This window comes from Amblyomma maculatum, chromosome 1, assembly GCF_055883805.1.
Source record: "Amblyomma maculatum isolate TAMU_Amacu chromosome 1, ASM5588380v1, whole genome shotgun sequence".
Lineage (NCBI taxonomy): Eukaryota > Metazoa > Arthropoda > Arachnida > Ixodida > Ixodidae > Amblyomma > Amblyomma maculatum.
Window position 1 is genome coordinate 287,156,201 of NC_139344.1, and position 27,584 is coordinate 287,183,784.

At 44.1% G+C, this 27,584-nt stretch overlaps 1 protein-coding gene across 2 annotated transcripts in view; it reads right to left on the reverse strand.

Moving 5' to 3' along the window:
* Positions 1 to 8,319: 8,319 nt before the first annotated feature.
* The window catches only part of kn (EBF transcription factor knot), a 172,773-nt gene continuing 153,508 nt past the window's right edge, over positions 8,320 to 27,584 (reverse strand). The window contains exons 11-15 of one of the 2 annotated variants that reach the window (XM_084591566.1): positions 26,789 to 26,915; positions 24,991 to 25,079; positions 23,664 to 23,832; positions 21,555 to 21,704; positions 8,320 to 8,518 (exon numbers count right to left, since the gene is read on the reverse strand). In XM_084591566.1, the coding sequence (XP_084447692.1) occupies positions 8,409 to 8,518; positions 21,555 to 21,704; positions 23,664 to 23,832; positions 24,991 to 25,079; positions 26,789 to 26,915 (645 nt within the window). In that variant the 3' untranslated portion in view covers positions 8,320 to 8,408. The remainder of the gene's footprint in view (positions 8,519 to 21,554; positions 21,705 to 23,663; positions 23,833 to 24,990; positions 25,080 to 26,788; positions 26,916 to 27,584) is intronic. The other variant, XM_084591565.1, reaches the window with a different exon arrangement.

Genomic DNA, 27,584 nt, shown 5'->3' on the forward strand with positions numbered 1-27,584 from the left:
GTAGAGTAACCCCCGGCCTGCCTCATTGGCTGTTTTAGCTCCTCACACCTTCTGGGCTTTACAGAACTTCTTTCCTTCGCTCTAAAATTTATGACACCGTCTTTAGTGGCTGTTACCTTGCCTTTGGCTATAATCGCAAAACTGCGCTAATTAAAAAGTTAAGTAGTGAATTTGACCGAATTATTTATCTGGTGAGCACAACTTTACTCAAAACAATCAACCCCGCCAGACTCAAAACAATTAGGTTTGGCATGGTTGATCGTTCCTTAAAATGTTTTCTTACCGTTCCGGGCACCCTATATTTCGGAACTCCTCAAAACGTTCATTGAAACGCCCTTTATTCACCTGGAGCCATGTAACTAGAAGGCATGTAACTGGAGCCGAAACAAAGACAAATAAAAGCGAGCGTTACAAGTGCAAGGAGGTGTGGGGCGTGACTTCACACCTAAGAACGGCAGGTATATAGGAGAGGTAGACAAGGAAAGCGTAAAATGGGATTGTTCTTTCTCTCATAGTTACATTCAATGGGCGGCGCTCTTCCCCTTCTCCTGTGAGCCGACGCCTCACCGGACCACTGTTAAGAAAGCATTCTGCAGTCTGGAGTCTCTGTAGGTGCTGCCGAGGCTCAGAGGAATGGTGTGCAGGGGCAAGATTTCAAGGTTTTCATTGCTTGAGAGAAGATCTCGCGTCTTCTAAGAATGGCAACTCTGCGCCTACCTTTCCTTGCATTGTCTTTAGTTTATAAACCCTTACTATATACAGCCTTTGCCGAAAGGTTTTTTTCTTTTTTTTTTATTATGTGCGGCAGGAACTGTCCTTACTATACATGGATCAACTATCCTTTCCTAGAAATAGAATTAACAGCTCTTCTCCTGGTCAAGCTGCAGCAGCACGCCGACCACTTGTGAAATTTGTCTTGTGTTCGGGATAGCTAGTTGGTCAGCTGATGGATGCCTTTCTGGACGTTTTTGTCAGCACGTCATACAGTTGATTTGAATACAGCGGCCGCAAATGCTTTCAGTCGCTCACCTTCGCGCTGTCATCTTCAAGCTATGTTGGAAGCCTTTCCCAAGTTGCTGCCGAGCTTGCAAACACTTTGTAGTTCCCTTCACGTGGTCGTATAACGCGTGAATTAACACACTGCCAGAAGCATCATTTTGTGTGCATATGGCATAGTCACGTGATCACTTGATTTGTCTTCCCCAGAGTGTCGTGCACTATATAAAAGCCGCTAGGTGTTCCCTGCGCACAGAGTTGTACCTAGCGAGTTACAGGTGGTTGGTTACATGTAATCAGCTAAATTGTAGTCCTTTAGCAATGGAACATAACACTTTCCAAACGGTAACGTTTCGGATAATTCTATCACTTTTTATTTAATTTATTAGAGGTAATCAGTTCTTTTCAAGAACAATTTGTACCCGATGGTACCGCTTTGCGACGGTACAAGAAGGGCCCACCAGCGTCGACAACCGCATTTACTTGGCAGCAGTGGCAGCCATCGTCTGCTCGTATCGTCTGCTGATTGCAGGAATTGTTATCTTTCCATCAGATTTTAAATGGCTGCCACTGCTGCTGAGTGAAGTTTGCCACGATGGATACTTGTCGCTCATGTCAAGATTCGCTCAATGATGACGAAGCTTTCCTAACATGCGCAGAATGTAAATCTTGTTACCATATTGGCACCTGCTCTCGTGTCGCCAAAAATGCCTACAAAAAAGCGTGGAAATGTCCAGCCAGTAAACGACAAAAGCTCGTTGCAGCAGCCGTGAGAAAACACTGAGGCAACAAAAGACCTTGCTCAAGAAATTGCAGAGATTCGCCGCATGGTTGTGGAAGTTGTTAGAATTAAAGAGAAGCTAGAAACAGTTGAGTCTATAAAGACAGCTGTGGATGACATTGAAAAATCCGTAGAATTGATGTCAACAAAATACGATCAAGTTATAGAACGTATGGAAAAACAAAATGCAGACGTATGCGGTCTTGAAAAGCGTGCGGACAAGCTTGAGTAAAAAAATGCAGAAATCGAACACCTCAAAAGGATAGTTAGCAACCTTGAACTATATTCGACCTCGAAATCCACGGTTTGCAGAAGCATGACAGCGAAAACCTTGTAGACAATGTGAACCTCTTGGATCTCGACCTTCTACCGCCTTCCTACATGAAACCAATGTTGACAAGGTGCTTGCACGTTTTGCTTCACGCGTTGGCAGGGAAAAAAAAGAACTAAGGGATGCAGATTTGAAAACCTTTTTGAATGAAAACCTGACAGCCCATAACAAAAAGCTACTGTGCCTCATGAAAACTAAAGCTACCGAAAAAGAGTACACGTTTGCATGGGTGAAAAATGAAACACTGTTCGTGCGGCGTAATGCGCGCGATAAGATTATCAACATTGCAACCATTCAAGACTTGGAGCTCATACCACAACCCATGACCGAAGTGCCCTTTAACAGATGGCCATTTGGAAATCATGGCTTGCTTTTCAGAGCTGGATCATCCTCCAACTTAGGCTATCACAGCACAGATTCATTTAGGCTTTGCAAAGTTCAGAATATCTCTGGTTTTTCCTTGTTTCCTTTAAACGCTCTAAGTTTAGGAGATGCGAAAGAATGTGTTGATCTACTTTTAGAAACCACTTCGTCATGAATTTCATCGCTTGGCATTGTTCTCAAATGAACACGACGTCATTAATTTTGAATACTACAACTCAACATCACTATTTCGAACAAAGAAACGTGGCTGCGATATACATAAAAAATCTTTAGTGTTATCACAGAATACACTGCTATCCTATCTATGAAATTATTATGATAGGATGTCTTAACACAATTTTTGTTGTTATGCACTGGCGTCCTAATGAAACCGTAGTGTTTTTAGACTTTCTTGAAAATGTATTCGAATACTGTGCAGACATTGACAAGCATGTTGTTTTATGTGGAGACTTAAATATTGATTTTGCTTCTTTTGAGCCTAACAAACAAGCGCTTCAAGACATCCTCCTTTGCTTTAGATGTGAAAATCTGATTCACGTATCGACTAGAGTAACTGAAATATCTGCGTCATCACTGGACCTGTGTTTTACAAATTAGCATATGAATAACTTATAAGCTGAAGTGTTGTCATACGACATAAGCGATCACTTGCCAATATTTTTACTTCTGAAGAACATTACAACTAAGGAAACCCAAAATAACCCATAAAATGCAGGAATTTTAGTGCACAAAAAGTAAAAGTGTTTCAGAACTTGCTGGAAGAAACAAGTTGGGAACAAGCATATTCTTTGGTCGATCTTGTTCTAGCTTATCCAGGTAGAATGAGAGGAAGAAGCTGGCTTGCACAGTATGAAGGAGCACTGAACAAGGGTACAGGGGGGGGGGGGGGGAGCCTAAGTTCGCAGGCCGAGCCAACATTTCGACAAGTGGACTTGTCTTCGCTGGACGGAGACAGGTACACTTGTCGAAACGTTGGATCGGCCTGCGAACTGAGACTTCCCCCCCTCTACCCTTGTTCAGTGCTCCTTCATATATGTGTGCTCTTGCCATTTGACAGCGTATGATATCTCTGTCAGCGAAGTTAAAAACCTTTATGAACTTGCGTTTCTTGTAGATGAATTTCAAAAAACAAAAAAGGCTGGAAATCCTTGGATTAACACTGCCCTCGTTAGAAGAATAAAAACCACAAAAAAAAAACGGGACCATATCATCGTACTCTTTATCAAAACCAGATATCCAAATAATTTAACCAGTTCAAGAAATTCAGACATAAACCTAATTCTGATATAAAACGGGTGCGAGCCATGTATTACGAAAACAGGTTCGCTGAGAATTACAATAATCCCAAAAACGTTTGGACCACCGTAAATCATCTAAGGCCTAAAAGTAAGAGAAGGGACCGAATGGACAGTTGAAGGTGTGCCCTACACAGGGGGAATGATCACTTTTTAGCTGCTGGGGCTCCCATTCACAGCACAGAAAATAATAATGATTATAAAACTTACATGAAATCATTATTTAAGGACTCCCTTTTCCTGGTCCCTACGACTTCAGAAGACCATTATGCAGTAGCTAAATAATATTTTCTTCTGGAATAGATGATCTCAGGGTCCAACCCATAAAATCGGTAGTCCGCTTTCTCAAATATGCAATTTAATCCTTTCTACTGAGGTGTTCCCTCATGAGCTTAAAATTGCGAAAGTGCCGGTAACTTTTAAAGGGAGAACTGAGAACGATCTAAATAATTACCGACCAATATCGGTCTTGTCAGTATTTTCAAAAATCATGGATCAGGTTGCTTACATTCGCTTAGTAAATGTTTGTAAACAAGAAGGTATAATTGCAGAACAACAATATGGCTTTCAGAAAGACACGTGTACTGAAAAAAGCGTTACTTAATATAAAAGATAAAATCGTAAACAACTTTGAACGAAAATATCAGACAATAAGACTTTTCCTTCAATTGAAGAAAGCGTTTGATTCCATAAAACACAATATATTGTTAGAGAAGTTACACAGCTATGGAATCAGAGGAATCGCATTTAACTTAATAAAAAGTTACCGAGACAGTTGACAGCAATACGTGAAGATTAACCAAGCAAAATCAGGTATAGGAGCAATCAAATATGGGGTCCCACAAGGCTCCATCTTAGGGCCCTTACTGTTTTTATTTTATGTTACTAACATTATTGATATTCCATTTACGCCAGATATTATCTTGTACGCAGATGATACAAATGTATTTTTTTCGGGAGGAGACTTAGAAGTGCTTGAGAGGCAAACAAACAGCTGGCTAAGCGAACTATCACTATGGCTTACCATTAATCAATTAGACTTGAGCACAAATAAAACAAAGTACATTATTTTTCGTCCCAGAAACAAAGCTATCAGTAGAGAACCTATTCTAAAATTTTGTGGGGAACACCTAGAACGAGTAACCTCTCCCAAACTTCTTAGGGTTAGTTTTCAAGAAAATTAGAACTGGTCTTTTCACATTGAAAAATATGAAAAGATATTTCCAGATCTATCGGAGTTATCTTCAAGTTAAAGAACTCGCTACCGATCTGGTTAAAAACAAACAATGGTGTTATACTCGTTTGCAATATTGTATTCTTGTGTAGGAAACCACGAGAAAAGCACATATGAAAAACTTGTTTATACTACAAAAAAAAAAGGTCATACGATTAATAAAAAAACTCTCTATATAGAGCCCCCTCAGCCCAACTTTTCGAAAAACATCAAATATTAGCTGTCACAAATATCATGAACAAAAGAAGAGCATATAAAGTATATAACGAAATGAAAATGGATCCGGCTGTGTTCTCTCAAACTCTCTTCTTTAGAGACCACGACCATAACCTTCGACAAATAATCTGTAGAATAGAACTAGCGCATACTAAGCACGGTACACAAACGCTGATTTTCTAAATAAGTGCCTTCATGTTATAGAAACCATTCAGGACAGTGGTTCTATGCGAGCGTTCAGCAAAACGTTAACCCAACTTTTTTCTGTGACGTAGCAATGGCTCACTCTTTCTGCACAAATATGCCCTTTATTAAAAAAAAAATCGACAGCTTTCATTGTAGAAAACAGAACCTTATTTTTGGCCGGCTTAGTTAAGCTTTTCCTGCCTTCTGTTATCTTCAGTGATACCGATATTTTTATTTTTATGTTCATTGCCTCGTAACAATGTAAACTCACGGAGCTAGCTTTTGCAGCACTTTTTTTTTAATTTTGTACTGTGTGCGTTAAGTGAATATGTGCTTTTTTTATGTTTTCATGTACTGTGTTATATTGCAATGTAACTTTGGCGATATGTTGTGTTTTCTTCGGTTAAATTTGCCCACTTCTCGGAGTGTAAAGGGGGCAGATACTTCGTCAGGCAACTTTTGTTTGCCTTTTTGACGCCTCCTCGGCCACCGAGTGCTGCTGAAATGAATCACAATCTGTAATTGGCGGCGAAAACAAGTGGTAGTATGTCCTATTCGAAGCGACTGTGGAGAAGCGCATCATGTTTGGCCTTCTCAGCGTCCTAAGGCAGTTCCTATCTCGTATCAGATGTCTGCACGAGTCCTTCAGATGGTACTTACCTGCAACCGCACCAAACTCTTCTGCTCAGACCGCCTAGAAGGGTGCGCAACGGGAGAATTGTGTTGAAACCAGCAAAACTGCTGGAACATATCAGAAGGAAAAGCAGGTTGATCATGCGGGCTCGATCGTGTAGAGGAAAAAATATCACTGCACCGAAGACACAAATACGCCTCTGTGTGTGACTTTTCATCCTTGCCTTTCTTTCACTTTTGGTGTTTTGTTTTTTTTCACGTGTGTGTGTAAAACTACCTTGATCAAAGTTGGACGCAGAGTGGCCTTAAGGATCTATAGTGGGAGCGCTTAGCAATGCAACCTAGGTGCACGGGAAGAGCCGCGCGCCAAACAAGCATATGTCTATGGGCCGAGTGAGCCAATTGCCCTGCTTAGGGAACAATAGTTTTATTCTGTTTCTGCGGGGCACCCACTGATAGATTTTCGGAACGAACTTTAATATAGTAATGCAAAAAATTCGTTCAGGACTGGCCGGTGTACCAGCACGTCATTTCTATGATGATGGGTCTGAGTGTAGGTTGGAGGAAAGCTGCCACGCATTCCAACCCCGAAGGGGGAATGCCGGTGTCCTGTCGAACACTCCTGTGACCCACTAGTTTATCCAAATGGGTGCAAGCCGGTCCTGGCGATTACTTGGGAGCCTGCGTCTTCAAAGACCGCCAATGAGAATGAATCCAGTGCGAAATTCTTGCCTCATGGCGGAGATTGGCTCACCGTCTGCTTCTCAAGATATCCTCTAGTTCGACTTGAGAATTACAGAAAACTGGTTAAAAAAAAGTTGGCATTAATTACTGTCTGGCCGTTCGGTACATTGAGAAGGAATCAGCAGAAAAAAATCGCAGTTATTTCAAGATTACTCACAAGATTCCTCCCAACTTCCAAGTATGTTGGCCGCAGCCCACAACATTCAAAACATGTGAAGCACCGAAGCACTGCGGAGCTACGAGCTGATGTGATATGTACCTTATCATACACCTCTTCTTTCCAGCGCATACATTGCAAGAGTGCTCGTCTCTTCAGGAGGGAACGTGGGAAAATTAGAGACGAAAACTTTCAAACACGTCTGAAAAATAACAATAAATGCAGCATACGCTAATTCATTCTAAGCCGAGCAGAGTTTTGTTCTCGCGACAAATGTCGAAAGGAAAGCAACGTACGATTACTTTTACATAATTGCTGAGTTACTTTTCAGGGGTTTTCTGACTACTCTAATCAATTACAATTCAGATTGAGTAATTGTAATCGGTCGCTTATCTTTTGTAACTTTAAAAGAACGCAATAGCAGTGCTAGTGGTTTACTCAAGTAATAAAGATATAGTAAAAATGCGACTACACGTTTTCGCTTTTCCGTGAGAATCAACCATTGTTCAGTTTTCTAAGCCTTGGCCTGCCTCTGTCCGAAACGCCCAACTTTTCGCCAGGTCCACTCTTGAGGTCGACTCTCACAGCAGGCAACACCACCAAAGGCGAGGGAAGCACGACTTCCTCCGGGGTCAAAAACTGTATTTCCATCCTTGAGAGACAACTCACGCGATCGGTCCCTTCAACACCAGTTATTCTGTGTGATGGTGTGAGGCAACGGAGCTTTTTCACGGGTGACAGATTTGGCGCTCAGTGACGTACTGCTGACGGTACGTGTGTGGTACAAGCATAATTGCGTTAATGAATTGGCCTACCTCGTCATACGACCACTGAGAACACTGCGAAATCCACCTCAGCGGGCTAGCCGGATTACTAGATACCTCTAGTTCAGCGCTGCCGCTTATCGCAGCCGTCTACCGCTACTGCGCACCGTCAGCACAGCCCGCGCTCATTGGTCCCCGCGTGCGGCGTCAGCCAAAATTTGACAGGAACGTGGCGCCATCTGTCACCATCGGGGCGATCTGCGCATGCGTACTGACGCTCGCGCGTTAGCGGTACGCGGTAGCGCTAAACTAAATGTCTCTAATGAAAGTGGCTTGAGTACACAATATCACAGGCTTGGCAGCATGAGTTTGGTATAACACTCGGTCGTTTTCCCTTCATTGAACTTGAGCACCCATGTCAAGAACACACACGGCAGGGGTCGTGCAACAGTTCGCGATCCCGAGGAACCACGAGCTGTGCACCCTCAGTGTCGTTGGCCCGAATAGAAAGAGCGCAGGGCAAGATCACGCTGAGGTTTATTACGAAATTACACTCCCGAGGCGCCCGGCCGACTCTGTACACGAGGCGCTGGTGGCATATGTATATACATGACGGCGGAGGTGAGCGCAGTAGAAAAGGAGTCCATGGTACACAATTTACAGCAAGGCTTCTCAGCCACCGTGACGTCACTTGGCACCTGAGGTGACGATGGAGCTGCCATACGACTGGCCGTTGCACGTGGGCAGGGCGAACGGGTTCATGGCGGCGAAGTGGGACGGCACGATGCCTCCCATGCCTGCGGCGGAGAAGAAGACCACAGGCGTCACTGCCACATCCATTACTCCCATCATTTAGTCTCAGTGAGCTACACACTCTAAGTCACATTAGCTGCATGATGCCCGGAACTTGCTCTAGCGCTGGCTTGTTTTCCCCCCGTAGGTAAAGAGCAATTTCCATTATATTAATGAAACGAATGCAGCTGGTAGGATGCTTTTCGTAGTAATAGATTGAAAGCTGTCATGATGTTTGTTTCCAGGAATTACTAAAGCAGTCCTGACATTACCTGAACCCCTCAGTCGAGCACACGCACCACCAATTTCATCGAGCATTGCTGAGAGATGCCAGCAGCACTAAACAAAGGCAAAAAGAAACGAAGCCCGTTACGCAATGGTATGTGGAAGTTGAAGGTGTGACATCTGTGCTATTACCTCAAGGAAGTGTTCTTTCGCCCACGCTCTTTAACGTCGTGATGACTGGCCTTCGTTATTCATTGCTAAAAATTGCAGGCAAGTGAGTTTTGTTAATATATGCTGACGACATTTGTATTTGCATTACTGGCTACCAACACAAGCGATTATCCCTGACAGCTCGACAGGCTCTACTCACGGTGCAAGCTTACTTTCAAGGCGGGGGATTGCCTCTACCAGTGGAAAAATCCGGCTTTGGTCTGCTTCCAGGTGTAGAAAGATGACATGCGCGGTTAAAGATAGACCTTGGTCGCGCTTCCATTCGCCAAATGCGTTTTCTGGGTGTCATTATTGACTTCCGCCTACAGTGGCAAAAAACTTTCCACGCGATTGTCTCATCTCTATCTTTGCGTCTCAGTGTGATCCGTAGAATTACAATTGAGCAATGGGAAAACCATCCTTCCTCAATGGTCAAGCTTCATGAAGCGCTGGTGATCAGTCGCATAATGCACCAATTACCTTTAATTTTCCCCTCGGCATCACAGTTTGAACGTCTCCAAGTTTTCCATAGAAAGGGTCTAAGAAGAGCCATTGGAGTTCCTCAGGCAGCAGCGAATAATGCAGTACGTCATGAGTCACTACCGAAACCCTTTAGCCTTGCGCTTCACAGAGACTACTAATGCAACTTGGCCGCCTCGAAGAGACGGTAGCTGGGCAATCCCTTCTTCAGCGGACCCGCAAGAGGTCTGAGTCGAGAGCCAACTTAGCACTTAATACTCTCACTTCTCTAGGCATTAATGTTCCAAGGCAAATGAAACAGTTGAAACCACCCTGGTCATTTCCGACTCTCGACTGTAAAAGTCAGGATCCCCATGTGAGCGCAAAGTGCAGTTCTCCTTTAGCGGCAACGCTTTCGCTCGTACTTGAACATTTAGAAAGAGGAGTATGCCCGCCATCTTCACATTTTCACCATTGGTTTGTTGACAAGGCCACAAAATCTAGCTCAGTGGCTTTTTACATTCCTTGTATGGACTATTGATGGTCTGCACACTTTACTCCACAACGGCCGGAAGTGTTGCTATTGAGGTGGCTTTACGGTCTTGTCCGGCTCAGCCTGTTGTCATCCTAACAGATTCAAAATCTGCCCTTCAAAAGTTAGAGCGCGAGTTCCCTACTGACGCCTTGTCTCTACACCTGATGCACAGCAGAGGCTTTACTTTACATTTCCAATGGGTGTCCTCACACATAGGTGGCAGAGGCAACGAGGTGACAGTCTCGCCCATAAAGCACTCTTAAGTACTTCCTCAAAAAAAAAAGTACCTCAAGAAAAAAAAAAGACTTTTCAGGAAAACGATACTCAATCATTTTAGTACCCTGTGGAGTGCGCCCCACAATCTGTTACCAAGGGACTGAGAAGACATCAGGCCACTCTACTCTGCCTGGATGCATCAGACGGACATGGTATCGTCTCCGCTATGTTCTATATATGTGGTGTGTGCGATATTATGATATTAGAACATGATATTATGTGCTGTCCAGAGTACAATGCGGAAAGGTGTGTGATGCTCGCTTCCTTCAAGAAGACAGGAGCCTTTCACTGTGCACTTCAGGATATTGTCTACCCGAGTGGAAACCAAACATGCAGAAGGGAGGCGTCACGCCTTCCTTTACAACTTCTGCAAGACACTGATCTTGACTCCAGATTGTGACAGCTGGAATGGATCTATTGTGAGTGAATGTGTGCGTAGATGGTGACTTCTGGAGTGGACTATGTTATACTGTGAGTGAATGTGTGCATAGATGGTGACTTCTGAAGTGGAATATGTACTATGATAAGTGACTATGCGCCTAGTGAGACAGATTTCACAGATATTAGGACTTGTTTTAACACATAAGTGACGCTACGGTGGAGCAAATGTCGACAGAATAAGCAAGGCTAATCCAACCGGTAGCATACAACAACTCAGCTCACTTAACTCAACTATTACACGAAAATGAAAATAAGAGTATCAGCAGAAGCACATTTCTGAGCTAAGCGTAAATTACTACAACTACATCACCTGAATCAGGGTAACCATATAAAAAAGAAACGCACTGCCGTTTTCTACATGTCTGTCAAAGTTCTGAGGAATCGTCGCCAATACTTTTCAAAAATCACTCCAGAATTTTACCAACTGCCACCTTATCGTGCATGACGTCTATATAGGTGGCTTGTGCAGCAAGCATAACTCTCGTACCTGAAAAGGAAGGGGATATGAGCCGCAGCTCTATATTGGGCGCACCAACATCGCTTCTTCCTTTCCGATCAAATGCGGGATGGGATGCCTCTCAGTAGGTGAACCGAGGGGCGAGGCAATACCGGTGGGCAACTAATCGGAAGCTACGCAGCGTACATTTTAGGACATTTACCAATTTATTGCTTATGATTATCTACATCAAGCGCTTCTAAAGAAAGCTATTCATTTAAAAAAAAAAATAACTGGGGAACTTAGTATTCCTAGACTGGGTCGCTAGCAAAACTACTGATATTTGGTTGAAGACTGCTTTATGAAGCATAGATCTCACTAAAGATTCATCTGCCTGAATGGTCAAACTATTGCGCAGAATACCCCATCTGGGCTATAGGCGCAAACATTACATTCGATACTGCAGCATTTCAAGATTTGCAAAAACACTGTTTTGCCAGCCTGTTAGACACGCCATGCCAGGAGACAGGAATATTGTACTCACTCACCTCGGTGGCCAAGCCTGCCACTATTTTCTAATCAATGAGCAGTCGTGCGACTTTGCCCTCTCAGTCCCTTGTTCTACCAGAAGTGTTGAAATCTGTGTCGTTGGTACGCGTTCTTCAAAGATAAGCCAGTCGAAAGACAAATGACGGAGAAGAGATACGTCGACTGGACAAAGAACTGTGCTTTGTTGAAAAGAAAATTTGCTTTGCTAAGTTTTCTTTCACACCAACAGCATTGGCTTATCACCAGAACTTAGTTGTTTGTGCTTATTTTTGGTGGATGAGCCCCTCATGCGCTGCTACTTTTGGTGGGAGACTTTGTTTTCAATAAAGCGAAGTTACTAGTCCAGTCGATGTGCGTGCCTCGTCTCTTCTCTGTCCTTTGTCTTTTGACTAGCTTATTTTTTTTAAACATGCTCCATCATGTGAAAATATATAGCCATGAACATCTAACTGACACAAACGCCAGGCTTCCCGCGTTTGCAATGCCACATTGTCCATTAATGAAGCCTCCAGGTATCGACAATATTCTGAACATCGGCTGAAAAAAAAAAAGTCAAATCAGCGTCATGTTCGTGCTCAAATTTCGCACGATCTGGCCCAATCAAAGCTCTCAAGTGATAGCTGCCTTAGCGCAATTTCTAATAGTAACAATGAAAGTTACTTTCTTATTAGCAGCTAATAAGTAATTAGTATAATAAATGCAAGAAACAAAAAATTTTATACGCTTCCTGGATCCAGAAACGATCAAATGCAAAGCTATCACCGGAAAGAGTCCTCCATATGAAGCAAAATAACATCCTTTAACCCCTCGACGCTATAGGGACCTCCAAAGGACACATTTGCCTGTATTGAAATAAGCGGTCTCAACTGGGCTTTTGTAACGATTCTGAAGAGCGTAGGCACGCATGTTGATGGTTAGTAAGCGAAGTTATCAGAATAAATATTACGAGTGTAGTTATTCGTTGCGTGCTGAACAAACCTTCAGAATGTATATATTTGATGTTAATTGCAGATGTCAAGTAGTTAGTGGAATTGTTTGAAATTATGCGTGTTGATATCGGACTAACAGGAAACCTATGCAGCTAACACAAAAACGTGGTCGACCAGTGCATGGCTGTATTCGAATTCTTGTTTGTGTGTAGCCAAAATAGCGCGAACTGTGGAAACCAATGCCAAATGTTATTGACTTTGTATTCCCAACTTTATAGCTTGTAATTAAACTGGCAGCATCTAAAGTATATTGAACGAATCCAGTGTGTTTAATAACCCACTAGTTTTATTAAACATCTCGGCAAAGAAAGAGAATACTAAGAGTCAGTGAGCAGAAACAGACCACGTCTGAACGGAAGCAAAGTCCCCGAAATGGGTCCACACTGATAGCGCAAAAGTGGCTGACCACCGTCGTACGCCTCCGACGACACACAAGCTATGTAGGCCATGCTGTGCAACTGATGTTGTTAACCTCTGTACATGAAGCCTATTGATACACTCGGCACCTAAAATTACCGGATATATGTTTTAATGTGCGCAAAACTTTGTTGATAACTGATTGAATACCACCGGAGGTGCGCGAATATTTGGTTGCGATCGCTACCCACTTAAATCAACCCTGAAGGCACAAGTCATGAACACAAGCTTCTGCATACGCTCGGCGCTTTGCTCAAGGTATTGCGAACAAGAGATTTCTAACTTGCGGCACTTTCTTGGCAGATGGATGACGCCTGAAACACGCCGTCTACCGTTCTAGCCCAGCCATCAGTATCTTGTTTTGTTTTCCATGAGGATAAGCGTACTTTATGTACGATTTGAGGGTCATCGTAATCTCGCAGGGTTCCCGGCTGTGACTGTTCCGCTTTTGGTACGTTAGCAAAGTGGCCCTTCCCATTTCCGGCGGCTGGCCTGAAGGGGAAACAAAAATTGTTGAGCATTGCGGCCTCTAGCGGCTAGACAGGCTCCGTCCAGCGCATCAACAGAACAGTTTCTTTTGTTACTTTAGAACCACGCAGCCTGGTAAACCCCGTGCTTTGGCGAAGCCTGGCAGCATTATTAAAAGCCATAACGGTGAATTCTGCAACATCAGAAAACAGGTGAACCGTATTAACCAAATGACATGGGGTTAAAATCGCTACCTATATTAGTTAAACGCCATGGTGCAACAAAAAATTGCACAAAATTGAAATAGCTATGATAATCACATCTGGGCGGACGCGCAACGAGATAATGCTTTGCCCTGCTGTACCCCCGTGTTCCAGCTCGAATAAGAAAACGAAGATCACATGACACACCCTAAGCCCCTATGGTTTTCCGTTCACGCGCAGGGAGAGTTACGTGGTTCGAGAGGATGAGCAGAATTACGTTTTCAAATTATAAAACAAAATAAAAATGCGAAAAGCCACTGCTGATGCCCGGCAACAAGCTTTAAAGTACAGCTAAGTATCATCATTAGCTTAACTACGCCTACTACCTCTATTTAATCGTGCCCTAAGCTAACTGCGGCATCCCCGCAGACTTCCTATTCTCCCTTGCTACACTTGTCCATTTTCTAAATCTTGCCTTCGCATTATATGCCCTGTTCATGCCTATTCCGTTTTCTTGATTTTGACGAGGATGCCTTTGACTGGCATTGGTTCGCTAATTACTCTGAGCGTGCCCAGTTTCTTAAATTTACGTGTACCATTTTCTATGCACTCACGTTAATTAAGTTGAACCCTTTCCGTTAGCCTCCACTTCCCTGACTCCTAGGCAAGGGCCGATGGGATATAGCTCTTGTTGACTTTTCTCTTGAGGGATATTGCTCTTCTTCCATTAATGACCTGAAAGTACTTACAAAAAAAAAAAGGTACTTACCAAATTCACTACATTTTATACTACTTAACGGGAGTAGTCTAAAAATGGACTATTAGATCACTCAGCTTCTAAACTTCGCATTTGATTTGTTTCTCGCTGTTGGCCACTTTCCCACAAAAGTTCCGGTTATGCCTCACACAACAGACCTGCTTTGCGAGGTTCTGCGAAGAACCCTGTTTATCAGCGCCAAAGCAGCCTCTTGTGACGTAGGGTGAACGTTCTCCCACTCTGCATGCCAGGCTAAGTAAAAAAGCGAACACACACAACGCCCTGGAAAAACCGTCTCCCCAGCCGTCTGTCAACATATGTATGGTTATGTGCAAATAGCGTATATCTTAAAAAAATTGCTTTACAGAATCTTTATTGTGCCAGGCTTTATATTTTGTGTTTTCAGAAAGTATTGAGGGTTGTTTTTTATGGACTTTTTCCTTCAGCTTAAAAGGCGTCATCACTTGTTAGCTTTGGTGGATTCGGTTTGGCCAGTCTATCATTCCCTGTGTCCTTGCAGATCCGACACTCAGTGCCGGATTTACACAGCTACTGCTGGTTCGTTTCTTTGATAAGTGTGGCATGGCTGCACAAAAGTTGCTGCTTCTGCCCATTTACATCTCGACATAGTCGTTTAGGCAGTGCAATTTGCCCACGTGAAAAACGCCAGCGAGGCGAATTTCTGCTGTTGGCATGGATGTGTCCTTAATTATTTTATGGCTGAAAGATAACTAAATACAAAATAGAAAAAACACTGGTCCGAATCAACGACCTCCAAATTCAGCGGCCGGTGCTGAGGGTGGCGCTTCTGGATGCTTTCGGCTTGAAGCAAAATTATTACCAAGGAAAGTACAAGATTGAACAGACCTCGCTATAGGGAAGCTAGTTTTAAGCGTACGACGTGCAGGCGTGGCTATTATCGCGAAACCGAAGGCGCGCTGCGGCGTTTCTTGGCTACGATAAAAAGGCTGCCCTATATTCGATTCCACTGTATAGCAGTGCAAAATGGCGGCTGAGCTGGATTCATGCATCTGACGAGTATGTTAGATTGCTCTGCTTCTCGTTCGTGTGCTGCATTATCACGTTTCATAACGCTGTGTCGCTTATTTACTTATCATTAGCCAAATCTGAGGAGAATGCGGTGTGAAGAGTGCCAGTTGAAGAATTGCGCGTGAGCCCTAGCTTCACGCTCGAGCATCAGACCTTTGATCGTGGTTTGTGCGCTTGCGGGGGCCACTGTGAGGTGGACGGGATGTGGCTGAGGCAGTCAATGACCCATACTAATACGCGGTATTTTGTCAGAAGTGCTGAGAGTTATGTAATGCACCAACCGGCGTCCGTTGAGAATTCTTCCCGCAATAAAATGTCGAACTTAAGTGAGCCGTAGCTTGAAAACGTTCGCTCGCAGTTTGGTATGATAAAAGCTATAGCGCTCAAGAAGCACTAAAAGCAATTTTTGTTTTTAATTTGCTTAGATGTTCGGGTTTGGTTGCTTAGCTATTATCAAACCTTTGTACATATTTGTTCAGCATACATAAATGAATCTTTGGCGATTGGTCTAATTTTTTTGAATTCAATCCAAACAACTTGCCTCTTTTAAATATCGGGCTGCAGGCTCTAGCTGCTTCACGAGGAATTAAAGGAACGTATGCTGCTAATTCTAGCGGGCAAATTGTTCCCTGGTAATGCGATTAGAGTTATTGCAGTTCTCCAAAAGTGCAGTAGATTCGTATTGCACACTTTCACTGCCCTTGGCACATGCAGTACGCGGAAACTCATCCGAATGTTCACATGCATCTCAGGTAGGTTCCTTCACTGTGGCATTTCGCCTTCAGATAGCGATGCTTCGTTGTAGCTAAATCTTATTTGATAGAAACTGCACCCGCAATTAGCTGCGCAAAAACGCTGCACTTCGCCAGCATTCAATAGCAAGAAAAGTAGAAAGGCTAGAGTTCAAGTTTCAAACCTACCTCTAGCGACGTTATGATTTCCGCAATGCAGCGACAGCGCGGATTGTAGCAAAATTGACGGGCAGCTTCGGCGGTCAGGTTGCGCTTCCAAGTAAAACTCTCGGAACAGCCTTTCTTCACAACAACAAAGCTGCGATGAAAGCAGCATGCGAACGCATAGAATCCGCCGATCGGCGCAGCCATGCCTCGCGCAAGTCTGCTCCATCTTAATATGCGCTTGTTGACTTTTACAGCAGGTGGCGCTGTATGCTCGTTTCAGGTAGGTATGCTGATACACGAGGGAACAAATTGGCAAAGAATTAAATCATCATGTAAAGAACATATCTGGGTTTCAGGAACAATTGCCGGCATAAGGACATGGCTAGGGGTAGTTTATTTAGGGACAGGACACCAATCCAGACAAGAAAACAAGAATTTTGTTGAATGTCTCAGTGACGATATAAGCCAGTTTGGAGACGGGGCCAATATTATTCTGCTGGGGGACATGAACGGCCACATCGACGATCTGGATGGACACACGGATTGTAAAGGAAAGCTAATGCTAGATTTCTGTGAGCGACACGATCTAGTTATAGTAAATAGAGAAACAAAATGCGAAGGACTCATCACGTGGGAATTCCGCAACAGGCAGACGACCATTGACTATTGTCTAATTTCGCAGGAAATTTATAGCAAGGTAACAAAAATGGAAATAGACGAAGAAGGGGAGTGTAGTCTGGGAAGTGATCATAAACGTATTAGTCTGCAGATGGGGCCCTTGATGAAAACAGAAATGGAACTTAGTAAACGCAAAATTAAACGACGATCAAATAGCGCAGATAGCAGCAGACATAGAAGAAGCAATAGAGAAAAGCCCCATGGAAGACTGGGATTATGAACAGGTAGAACTACTCATAATGAGGAAAATGAAGGAGGTTAAAGTAGCAAACCGCTGGAATGGAAAGAGGAAGCCACGGAGCTGGTGGAATAAGGAAATCAGGGAAGCTATTGAACAACGACGGGCTGCTTCAAGGGAACACCGAGTGGCAAAGCACAGTTATCTCAGGAGGAAATCCACCAAAAATGGGAATCATATCGACAAAAGAAATTTGAGATACAGGCCCTCGTCCAAAGTAAAATAAAGCAGTCCACCGATCGCTGGATGGCTGACATACACGAGGCTTCTAGAGGAGTAGCAAGAAAATTCTGAAACCATATAAGCTGGTTAGGGAAAAAGAATCAAAGAAAGCAGCATCGGATTCAAGATAATGAGGGAAATTGTTTCAAGGGAGACAACGCAGTGAACTACATTACATCAGTTATAGCCGAGTTATTTAAGTGCGACCATAGGGTAATCTCCGCAAATCAGGAAGTAACACAAGGTAGCAGAAAACAAAGCAACTTAGAACTGACCAATCTAAACTGGAAAAAGGCAGAAAAAAATACTCCTAAAAACACATCTACAGGACTAGATGGAATTCCGATCAAGCTGATTAATGAACTTGGTCCAAAAAGTAAGAAAACGTTGTTAAAAGCTCTGGAAACAGTCATAACGAATAAGCAAATTCCGGACAGCTGGCGATAGAGTAAAATAAATTTGATTTATAAAGGGGAAGGAGAAAGGATGCCCATAAAATCCTACAGGCCGATTACCATAACATCTGTTATGTACAGGTTGGTCATGCAGGCGGTGAAATCAAAGGTGCAAGCATGGGTAGAAAGTAAAAAGATACTCGGAGAACTTCAGAACGGCTTTAGAAATGGTAGGCGCTTAGATGATAGCCTGTTCGTGCTTACCCAATGCATCGAAATATCTAGAGTGGAAAATACACCTTTGTATTTGGCCTTCCTGGACATAAACGGGGCGTACGACAACGTAAACAGAGAACTCATGTGGAAGATATTAAAAGAAGAAGGTATCGGTTATGAGATAACAGAGTTCCTACAGGAAATATATCGGGATAACAAAGTAGAAATTACATGGGAAGGGATAAGAAGTACAGAAGATGTCAAAGTATGCAAAGGATTAAGACAAGGCTGTCCTCTATCACCGCTGCTGTTCATGCTTTATATGATAAACCTGGAACGCAGGATACAAGACAGTAACCTAGGTTTTAACCTGTCATATAGATTAGGTGGAAAGGCGGTAGAGCAGCGCCTCCCCGGTTTGATGTATGCAGACGATATTGTGCTGCTAGCTGAGAGTCTGGAAGAATTGCAAACTCTAGTTAAGTATTGCGGAGACGAAGGGGACGCTCTAGGCTTCAGTTTTAGCGCAGTTAAGTCGGGTCTGATAATTTTCAACGGCTCAACTGATCAGGGTCTTAAAATACAAGGCCATGAAATACCCAGAGTAGCAGAATATAAATATCTGGGGGCATGGTAAACGAAGGATTGGCATACATTGGAAAGCATGAGCAATCACTTAAGGCCAAAGGGCGAAGGAATGCCGGGATAACGAAGCATAGGGCATTGTGGGGATACAACAGGTATGAGGTTTTGAGGGGTCTTTGGAAAGGAATTATGGTGCTCGGACTTTCACAAATGCGGTTTTGTGCCTAAAATCAGAGGTACAGTCGACATTAGAAATAAATCAGAGATCCGTTGGACGATTAGCACTAGGTGCCCACGGCAAAACTACAAATGAGGCGGTACAGGGAGATATGGGCTGGGCATCTTTCGAAGTACAGGAAGCTCAGGAACGCCTGAGGAAATTGGACAGTAACAGATGGGCAGCTAAAGTATTTAAATACCTGTACTTAAAAAGCGTTGAATCACAATGGAGGAAAAGAACAAGGAAACTAACTATTAAGTATGCTAGTCACAAGGACGGAGAAATAAAGAGCATTAAGCAAGAGGTGAAAAACAGAGAAGGTAAAAATTGGATAAATTCGATGGAAAAGAAACAGAGTGTTGAATTATACCTAATGTGGAAGTGGTAGGTCAGGAAGGAAGCTTTCTTTGATAACTCAAGAGGCAGTGCCCTGCTTTTTCAAGCTAGATCAGGGTGCCTTAGAACACGCAACTACAAAAAGAAATTTAACATATGAAGATGACGCATGTGATGTATGTGGTTACTCCAGTGAAACAATTGACCATATTATACTCGAATGTAATGGTATCCATCCGGAAGTTGATGCAGGCGCAGTCACTGTTCCTGAAGCTCTGGGGTTTAGAGATACCAGTGGCCGGGTGAATGAACCTGCGGTGGAAACTAGCAAAAAAACGGCTGGAAGATTGGTGGCTTAAAAGCAGAGAAGTGACAATGTTAGTAATGTAGAAACAAAAATTTAATAATAGAATGATGATTTAGGTAACCAATCTCAATAAACAATTAAGATATATGGAGAAAAATGAGCATGAAAGCTACCACCCCGTTTCAAAGGGGACGCTCCTATATTCCATGCATCCATCCAGGTGCGCTCCCTGCGCACGCCGGTTCCCCATAGCTTAGTAAGAGCATCGGCCGCAGAACATTCAAGGTTCGGGTCACACCAGCGGCATGTCTGTTTCTTTTCTTCGACTTAGCATTCAATTATCTTGCACATCATGTGTTCACGTCAACAGCAGAAATAAAAAAAAATACAGGTTGGCTTTCTTTGGCCTCTTTGACTCGTCCTTCGTTCATGCTTCATCATGACGAGCGCCTCATTTTCTATACTCTTTTTTTCATGAAACTATGCGCAGAGTTCCGTCCACCCCCGCGTAATCGAACAAAACTTTATCAGCAGTGTTGATGCAATTTTGCTGCACAATATTCTAGGGGTCAATTTGAACAGGTGTGGTTATACTATATATATTACGCCTACAACGCTTCGCTTTATTGCTGCATGCTCTCGACTCACTAAACTGCATAGCCGTGAAATATCTGCTGAACTTACATTTTTAGTTTTTAACATTAGCTGTAACATTAGTTTATTTTTCTCAGGTAAATATATAATCTGAGTGGCTGTAAAGTGAGCAATGCCTTTCCTTGATCCCGTATCACCGTAGGCTGAGATTTTGTTCGCCGCATCACGTCACATTTTCATTTTTCCCGCACCACAACACCCCCCCCCCTCTCACCCAACCCCAAGGATGAGGGACATATATAACTCCTGCCAATCATTTCCACGGTTGACCAACAAAAATAAGTGCTCTGGCTCCAAGCGTTGGCCAGAGGATTCCCTTCCAATCCTTGTTCAAGCTTGTGCTGCCCATCGCATACATTCCACCTCCTCCAATTCGGAAGCTGCTCAGTTAGACTAAAATGCCAGTTCGTACCGCACTTAAGCTGCATTAGGCGAGGAAACGTGCCAAATATAGTTGCAATGACTCCAATGTCGAGCTCTAATGGCAATCTTTCATTTCCAGATAAATATTTATAAGCCGTGGGCAAATGTGCAGACAAACGTGATGGATCTTAGCTTTGCAAGAAGCGCTACCGTTCTCTAAAAAATCGCACATAACATCAGATGGAAACGTCATTTTCACCATTTCGCAATAACGCAAGTTTACAGCCCTTCTGCACAAAAAGTAAACTTCTTTTCGCACACCACGTTCTCGGCAAATATCTGCAACTCGTGCTGTTTAAACTTTTCAAGATAATTTTGTTGTTCTGGCTACAGTCTTTTAGGAAAGATTATAAACTTCGGTACAGGAGATACGGGCTGCAAAAATGGGAACTTAATTTCTTGCAAGATGCATTTAAGTCTCACTGCCGAAACTTTTTATCAATATTCAGTTGTTCCTTTAACTCATTAAACATTCATAGTTACAGGCTAATAATTTTTGTTTCTGAATGACTAATAATCTACCGAAATTAGCAAACATCAAAAAGCGGACAACTTTGATTTTAATTCAGAAAACGCCACCCTCTTCGACCACACTGCAATCGCGGCCTGCGAAACTCGTCACGATTTCCTACCTTGTTTTAATGTAAGTAGATTCACCGATCTATAAATAAGATTGCAAAGCCGCTTATTCATTACAGTGAAAACTAATGGTTGAGGATATCAAGGGCAGTTTACAGCTGGAGCTCATGGCGTCCCGTGGTGACGGTTAGCAAGCTGGGTGGCGCCACCACGCGACGTCAGTGAGCGCCGCTGCAGCCGGGAGGCCGGCCGGTGGTGCAAAAGAAGCACGAACCATTCAAGAGTCCCGGCGACCCGGGCAGCGGCCCCGTGGCGTACGTGGCGTTCGTGCCGGCGTACGGCCCCCCGCTGCTGCTGTGAGGCGTCGAGGCGTTCGAGCCGTAGCCCCGAGGCGACACGCTGCTGCTCTGCGAGCGGCCGTACTCTGCAAGCGGCAGCAGCCGGAGTAGTGAGTCGCTCCCCCTGCCTTTCTCAAAAGGGCACAGACACGCCACTGATGGGACGGCCGCAAATGGGCTACGACCAAGTTTATAAACGCCACTAGTGCATGCAACAGCAGCAGGAGTTGGTGGCAACGACCTGTAACAGACGCCGGATAGCCGTGACATCTTCCTGTTAGCAACTTCCGTGTCTGTACCCCTATGGAAAGGCCCGAAAATTGGGAAGGTCACAGCCACTATGAATACAGTGCAGTCTGCTGAGCTGCCTCTGGTCATCATGACACACCCTTCACCCATCGTGTCTTTTGCCCTAGTCCAGAATAGTCATCACATTTAGTAAGGCGGGAAAGACAAAAACAACACTGTTAATTTCTTGTGCCATCCCCCCTACTTTTTTTCCTCTTCTTTCGCCAGAGTTGGGTTTTCAAGCATTTCGCTTCACATGGGCAGATTTTATGGTGAGCTACCTCGTTTAGCAAGCTTAAGCGTCGATTCTGTAATATCCACACCCATGTGACAGTGTCCTCAATTAATAGTTGACCTATCCTGACTAGTTGGTTCGAGGTACGCAATTTTGGTATACCCGTGGCTACTTGCTTCACACTTCTGGGCTATTTCTTCGCTTGTTTATTTTGCGCCTTTATTTTTAATTATCAGTCGGGTTCGTCAACTGCGCATTAATTTTTTGTCATTTAAGCTACGCTATTTTCATTTCTGCCGCCATGCCGACGCAACTCAACATAGAAACGGCACCCCAAAGCATGTCAACCGTTTGCCGTGACCTGGCAGTTGGCTGGTCCCCATGAAATGACATTGATTAACCACGGCGCGACGCCGTTAGTTGGAGCGCCTCCCTGCACTAGCCGCTTAGCTCCTGAGTTGCATCTGATGCATTTTCCGCTGTCGTTTCTCTCGTCTTGGACCGCAGCGGAATCGATTCAGTTTCCTCGTCTTCACCCGCTACTCCATCGAGACTGCCTTAATGAGACTCAAAGGAAATGGCGTCTATTGCGGTTAAAACAACGATGCCTTTTTTATCCGCTCCTGAGGACAAGCGCTGTCAAACGAGGCGCCATTTCTGTTTCCCGCTCTTTGGGTTTTGCTCTCAATGGCTGTTATGCAGCTAACCCAGGACCGGATTAATTGTATGGATATTGGAAAGGTCTTTGCCTTGCAATGGGTGTAGTCATGCTGATGATGCAGCAGCTGTTATGCTAGGAAAGAAAGACTCGCAGAAAGTGGCCATAATTTAAGCTTCCATTAGGGCACTTGAGGTACGAGATCGTTTTGGTCTAGGAAAATACTCGCTGGCTAATTTGCGAGCGCGAAAGCCAGCAATCCGAAAGCGAGGAAACGGAGGCTAGGCTATAGCTGCTGTTCCAAGAATCCCTAGAAAAAAAATGTTTCTGCAAGTGACATACACTTTGGCATGAAACTCATGTGTAAGCCGCTCGGTTTGTCTTTGGGGGGAACAAACACAATGCCTTTCTCCGCTCTTTATTCGCCCTTACACATAGCTTCTAATTGTAATCAGAAGAAGTCTTTCGGAAGCGGCTCTTGTTGCGTGCTGCTGCTGAGCGGCGGCGCACTGCATTTGACTTTTGCCTCATAGCCGTGAGAAGGCACGGGATGTTTTGTCATTGCATTTATTGCATTGAGCAATGTAGAAGAACTGAAGAACATATGCGCTGACCTGAAGGAGGCGCGCTCAGCAGCAGCAGGCAGGGGACTGCCCAGGACCTCATACACTATCCTCGATGCGCTGCGTTGCCAACGGGTGCCCAGATGGTACAGGCAGTGCCCATCGGTTGAGCGCCCCAGAAAGACCTGCCACGCACTGCACATTGAAGCCAGTATATGTTCACTGAATCACAGACCCCGAACATTTTCTGAGGACACACACTTCGTGAGTGTGTAAATGCGCACACGAGAGACGCACTAACCATTCTCCTGGACGTTTACGGCCAGCTGACCGGCGGCGGCGTAAGCGTTGAAGCCGGTCGACCCGCCGGAAAGCGCAGGTGAGCGCGGACCTTGTAACGACAGCTGGTTCTGCCGCGGCATGCTGTACAGGGCCTCAGCCAGATCGGCAGCCCGCTTCAGGATAATCTCCTAAGAGCAGTAATACGTCAATGTTAGTTCTTAATCAGCTGAAAAAAAAAAACAGTTATCAACAGTTCCGTGCTGACTCTGCGAGGATTGCGCAAAAAAGCTGATGGCTCTTTGCGACGTCATGAAAAGGGCAATACTTGTGGACTTTGAGCCTGTCTGTTATCTGAGATGGTAGCAGCTTGGCCTTGCTGCGTAGGGCTGTGAGCCGCAGTGAAATCAGCGTGAGTAAAGAGTTTCGGTTGGCCCGACATTAGCACAGGCAACACTGTTCCATGACCAAAATTTGCGCTGAATGCGGTTCTTGAACAACCAAGTGCTGCAGCATTTAACCCGGCCTGCGCGTGCGAACGGTTTAGCTAGTTGGCTACTCTGTATCCCATTTTGTCTTGGCCCTCTAAAGGAACTGCTGCCAGAAGCGTTTGATCCAAAAGTGAGTGAACACAACCGAAAGTGCACAAACGTAGATAAGTAGCAATGCCCCTTGCGTGGCTGATGAGAAATGCGGCGCAATTTGTGGCATGCAGATGACTGTCGCACTTGATGTCATGCTCTCTTCATCCAGTGCGAGGCAGGAGGACGCCATACATGCAAGATTCCCTCGACGGAGGTGCATGCGAGTGAATGAAGCCCCCTTCATCTGACGTGGTAATACCGGGAATATGGGCTATACTGTGTCGCCAAAAAACAGGTTACGCCTGCGTGTCAATATATTTTAAGCAGTATCTATCGCAAGATGTCAACATTTTGCATGATTCACAAAGCTCTTGAACCTCATGTGCCAAGTCCTGGATGCAAAGACGGAAAGCTGTGCTTTAAGCATACGAGATGAATTGTGCAGTATTGTGCGATATGTTATTTATTTATTTATTTTGTGGGCAATACACACAGCAATACAAAAATGCTCATAGCCCTTTTGAAGAGAGCTTATTCGAAAAGTTTTCTGAGACTCGTTCGCGATTTTCAGCATTTACAAGCCGAAAACACTCCTTGCGCTTTCTGTCATTGTAGGTGTAGATAAGGGATTTGAAGGAGTTGAACTTGTGACCGCTGCCACTACAGCGTAGTAAGAAGTTTTCAAAAGAAAATCAATGTTGCGCCCCGTGGGATGCAAAGGGCGCGGCTTTTTTTCCAAGGACTAGACAACCCGATGGCACTTGCCTTGGGAAGCTTCTCGGGGTCTCCAGGATGGCGAGGGATAAGTTTGGCTAACCGCTGGAAGCCGTAGTCGATGGTGGGTTCGTTGAGCGCTGTGAAAGACCAACCAATGCGACGCCACAATTTAACCAGAGCTGTAATTACACCACTCTGAAGAAGAGAAAAAGAAGCAGTAGTTTTAAGACAAGTATTTTTATCCATTAAAGGCCCCTTTATCAGTGCGCAGTCAAAAAGCAAGTAACTATTTACGTGTGCTGCGCGATGTCAGTGCACGTTTAAGAACGCTAGGTGGTCTAAATTTCCGGAGCCCTCGACTACGGCGTCTCTCGTAGCCTGAGTAAACATTGATTGTGACTGAATGGAAAGCACGGATAACTCGTTTCGGATTTAGTTTGAGAAACAGTTGCAGTCCGTCACGTGGATCCAGTAACACGTATACGCTGAGCAGGCTTGTACGCTGTAGGCGACATGCGAGTGCATCCGCGTGTTCCAGTTTATAGGAGAGCAATAGAGGAATGAAAATCTTGCCGCTAGTGGTTGCAAACTCGGATTCGAAAAGGGTGCGATAGCCACTCAAATTAATAACCCTGGTCGACTATGATAGGTGCGCCTCTTTCGTGTGGACATGCACAAAATGATTGCGCAATTCCACACAGTTTCAATATAAATTTCCTCTTTTCCAAGGCGGCAGTGAGATGCCTCTGGGGGTCCAAAGCCTCGCCCTAAATAGCGCGCTCCCCGGTTGATCGGCGAGGCGGTGCTGAACAATGCTGCTTTTAGCCTGTCGTGCATTTCGGGTCGGCGCTACTGGATGAATTTCTATTTGACACCGGTACCCAAAGCTTTGCGAACAGCAGAAGATGTTACCAGACCCTTAATGAATCCTAATTCAAAGCAGGTACCTCGACATGCAACGCGCTTTTTATTGTCAGTAATGTCTTTACCTTTTTGTATGTTAAGATTAAATCACCAACCGTGCAAATTAGATGCAAATATTACAAACCACTACTCTCAAAATGTTCTTTCGGTAGTGCTAGCTGGCCGGAAATATATATTGAAATATTAATCAACAACGAAACCGATGGTATATTTGCCCTGGTCCATGCCATCGCATACAAAACAACAAAAAAAGTTTAAACAAAGAATTTCCAATCTGGTTTTTGAGTGACTTTTAAACGATACCATGCAGCAAAAACAAGAATGCAAGTACTCTGACCATTTTTATAAAGATAATAAAATCAAGGATAGAGCACAGAAACAAGGTGAAAATAAAAAGGCGCACCTATTTAAAGCAGGGGTATCCGAAGGCGTGCAGTGCGATGAGATCCCCCGCACGGGAAATCAAGAGAAAAACTTGAAAAAAAAAAGAGTTATAAGCTGAAAATGTGCAATCATGAGAGCAAAACGAAACAAGGCTGAAGTGAATGGCATACGATCATGTAGACTGAGCTGTACTTGTGGACGGGACATACCCTTATTCCTCATCTGCCGATTGGAACAAATAACAAACATTATTTCAATGGGCTTGTTCGCGCTAATATTATTTACTCTTGTTAGAATTAAAATGGTCTCCAATTGTTCCACGCGATTTTGTGATGGTTTCGAAAACAAAGGTACAGATACCGCGCATGCTGTGGGTTTTTTCTAATACGCAAATAATTTAACATTTTTTACTGAAACGGTAGCCTTGGTGAAGTTCATGACGAATATATGTTCGGTTTTTATTCCGAACTCTTCTATACTAGTCGAGCTGCCATCGCTCCTTCTTCATATGAGCACAAACGAAAGAGGCACTACTCACACACGTAGACGAACCTGCCCGGTGCGCCTTTGCAGAACTGCTTTGACTTGTACGACAGCGTCACTTCAACGACGCCAGGTATGTGGCGAGGAGGTGTCTGCACCCGGATAGCGTGAGACGTGATAAGCTGGGGAATGAAACGAAATGCAGCCACTCATTCACCCACTCCCCCGATCACTGAAATCCACAAACTAAATGATTACCAAATTTATTCAGTCAATTACCTTATTCATTCAATCTTTGAATTCTTAACTGAAGCAATCAATTAGTTATTACCGATGGATTGATCGATCAGGCTATCACCTTGTTATTTAGGTATTTCGCTCCAAAAATAAGTAACTAAACCAGAGTTGCTCTATAAACCGTCTCTGGAAGTGAGGAAATGAGCGAACACAATAATGCAAAAGTGTTACTCACAATAATCTTGGCATTAAGATGGCAGAATTTCGAAGCTGAGCAAGGTGCACCAAGCCTAACCGACCCTCCACTGCAGGCGCATGAAAGCGATCAACTTTCTGCCCGCCATCAAGCAATGAAAGAGTTGTCCCTTGAAAGACTAAAGCCCACCGGAGCCGCTGGTTGAAAGCATTAAACAAGTGACAACCACGTGCGGTGGCCTCTATAGCCCGTAGGTAACACGCAGGGATCTCCGCCCAGGTGAGGTAAAGCGCGAACATCACAATGGCTGGTAGCAGCAGCACAAAATTTACACCGACCAGTCTATATAGACAAAGATAACCTATTATTCAAATGCGAAATTAAAAGCCGCCGCAAAAGCTCAGTTCATAAACAACAG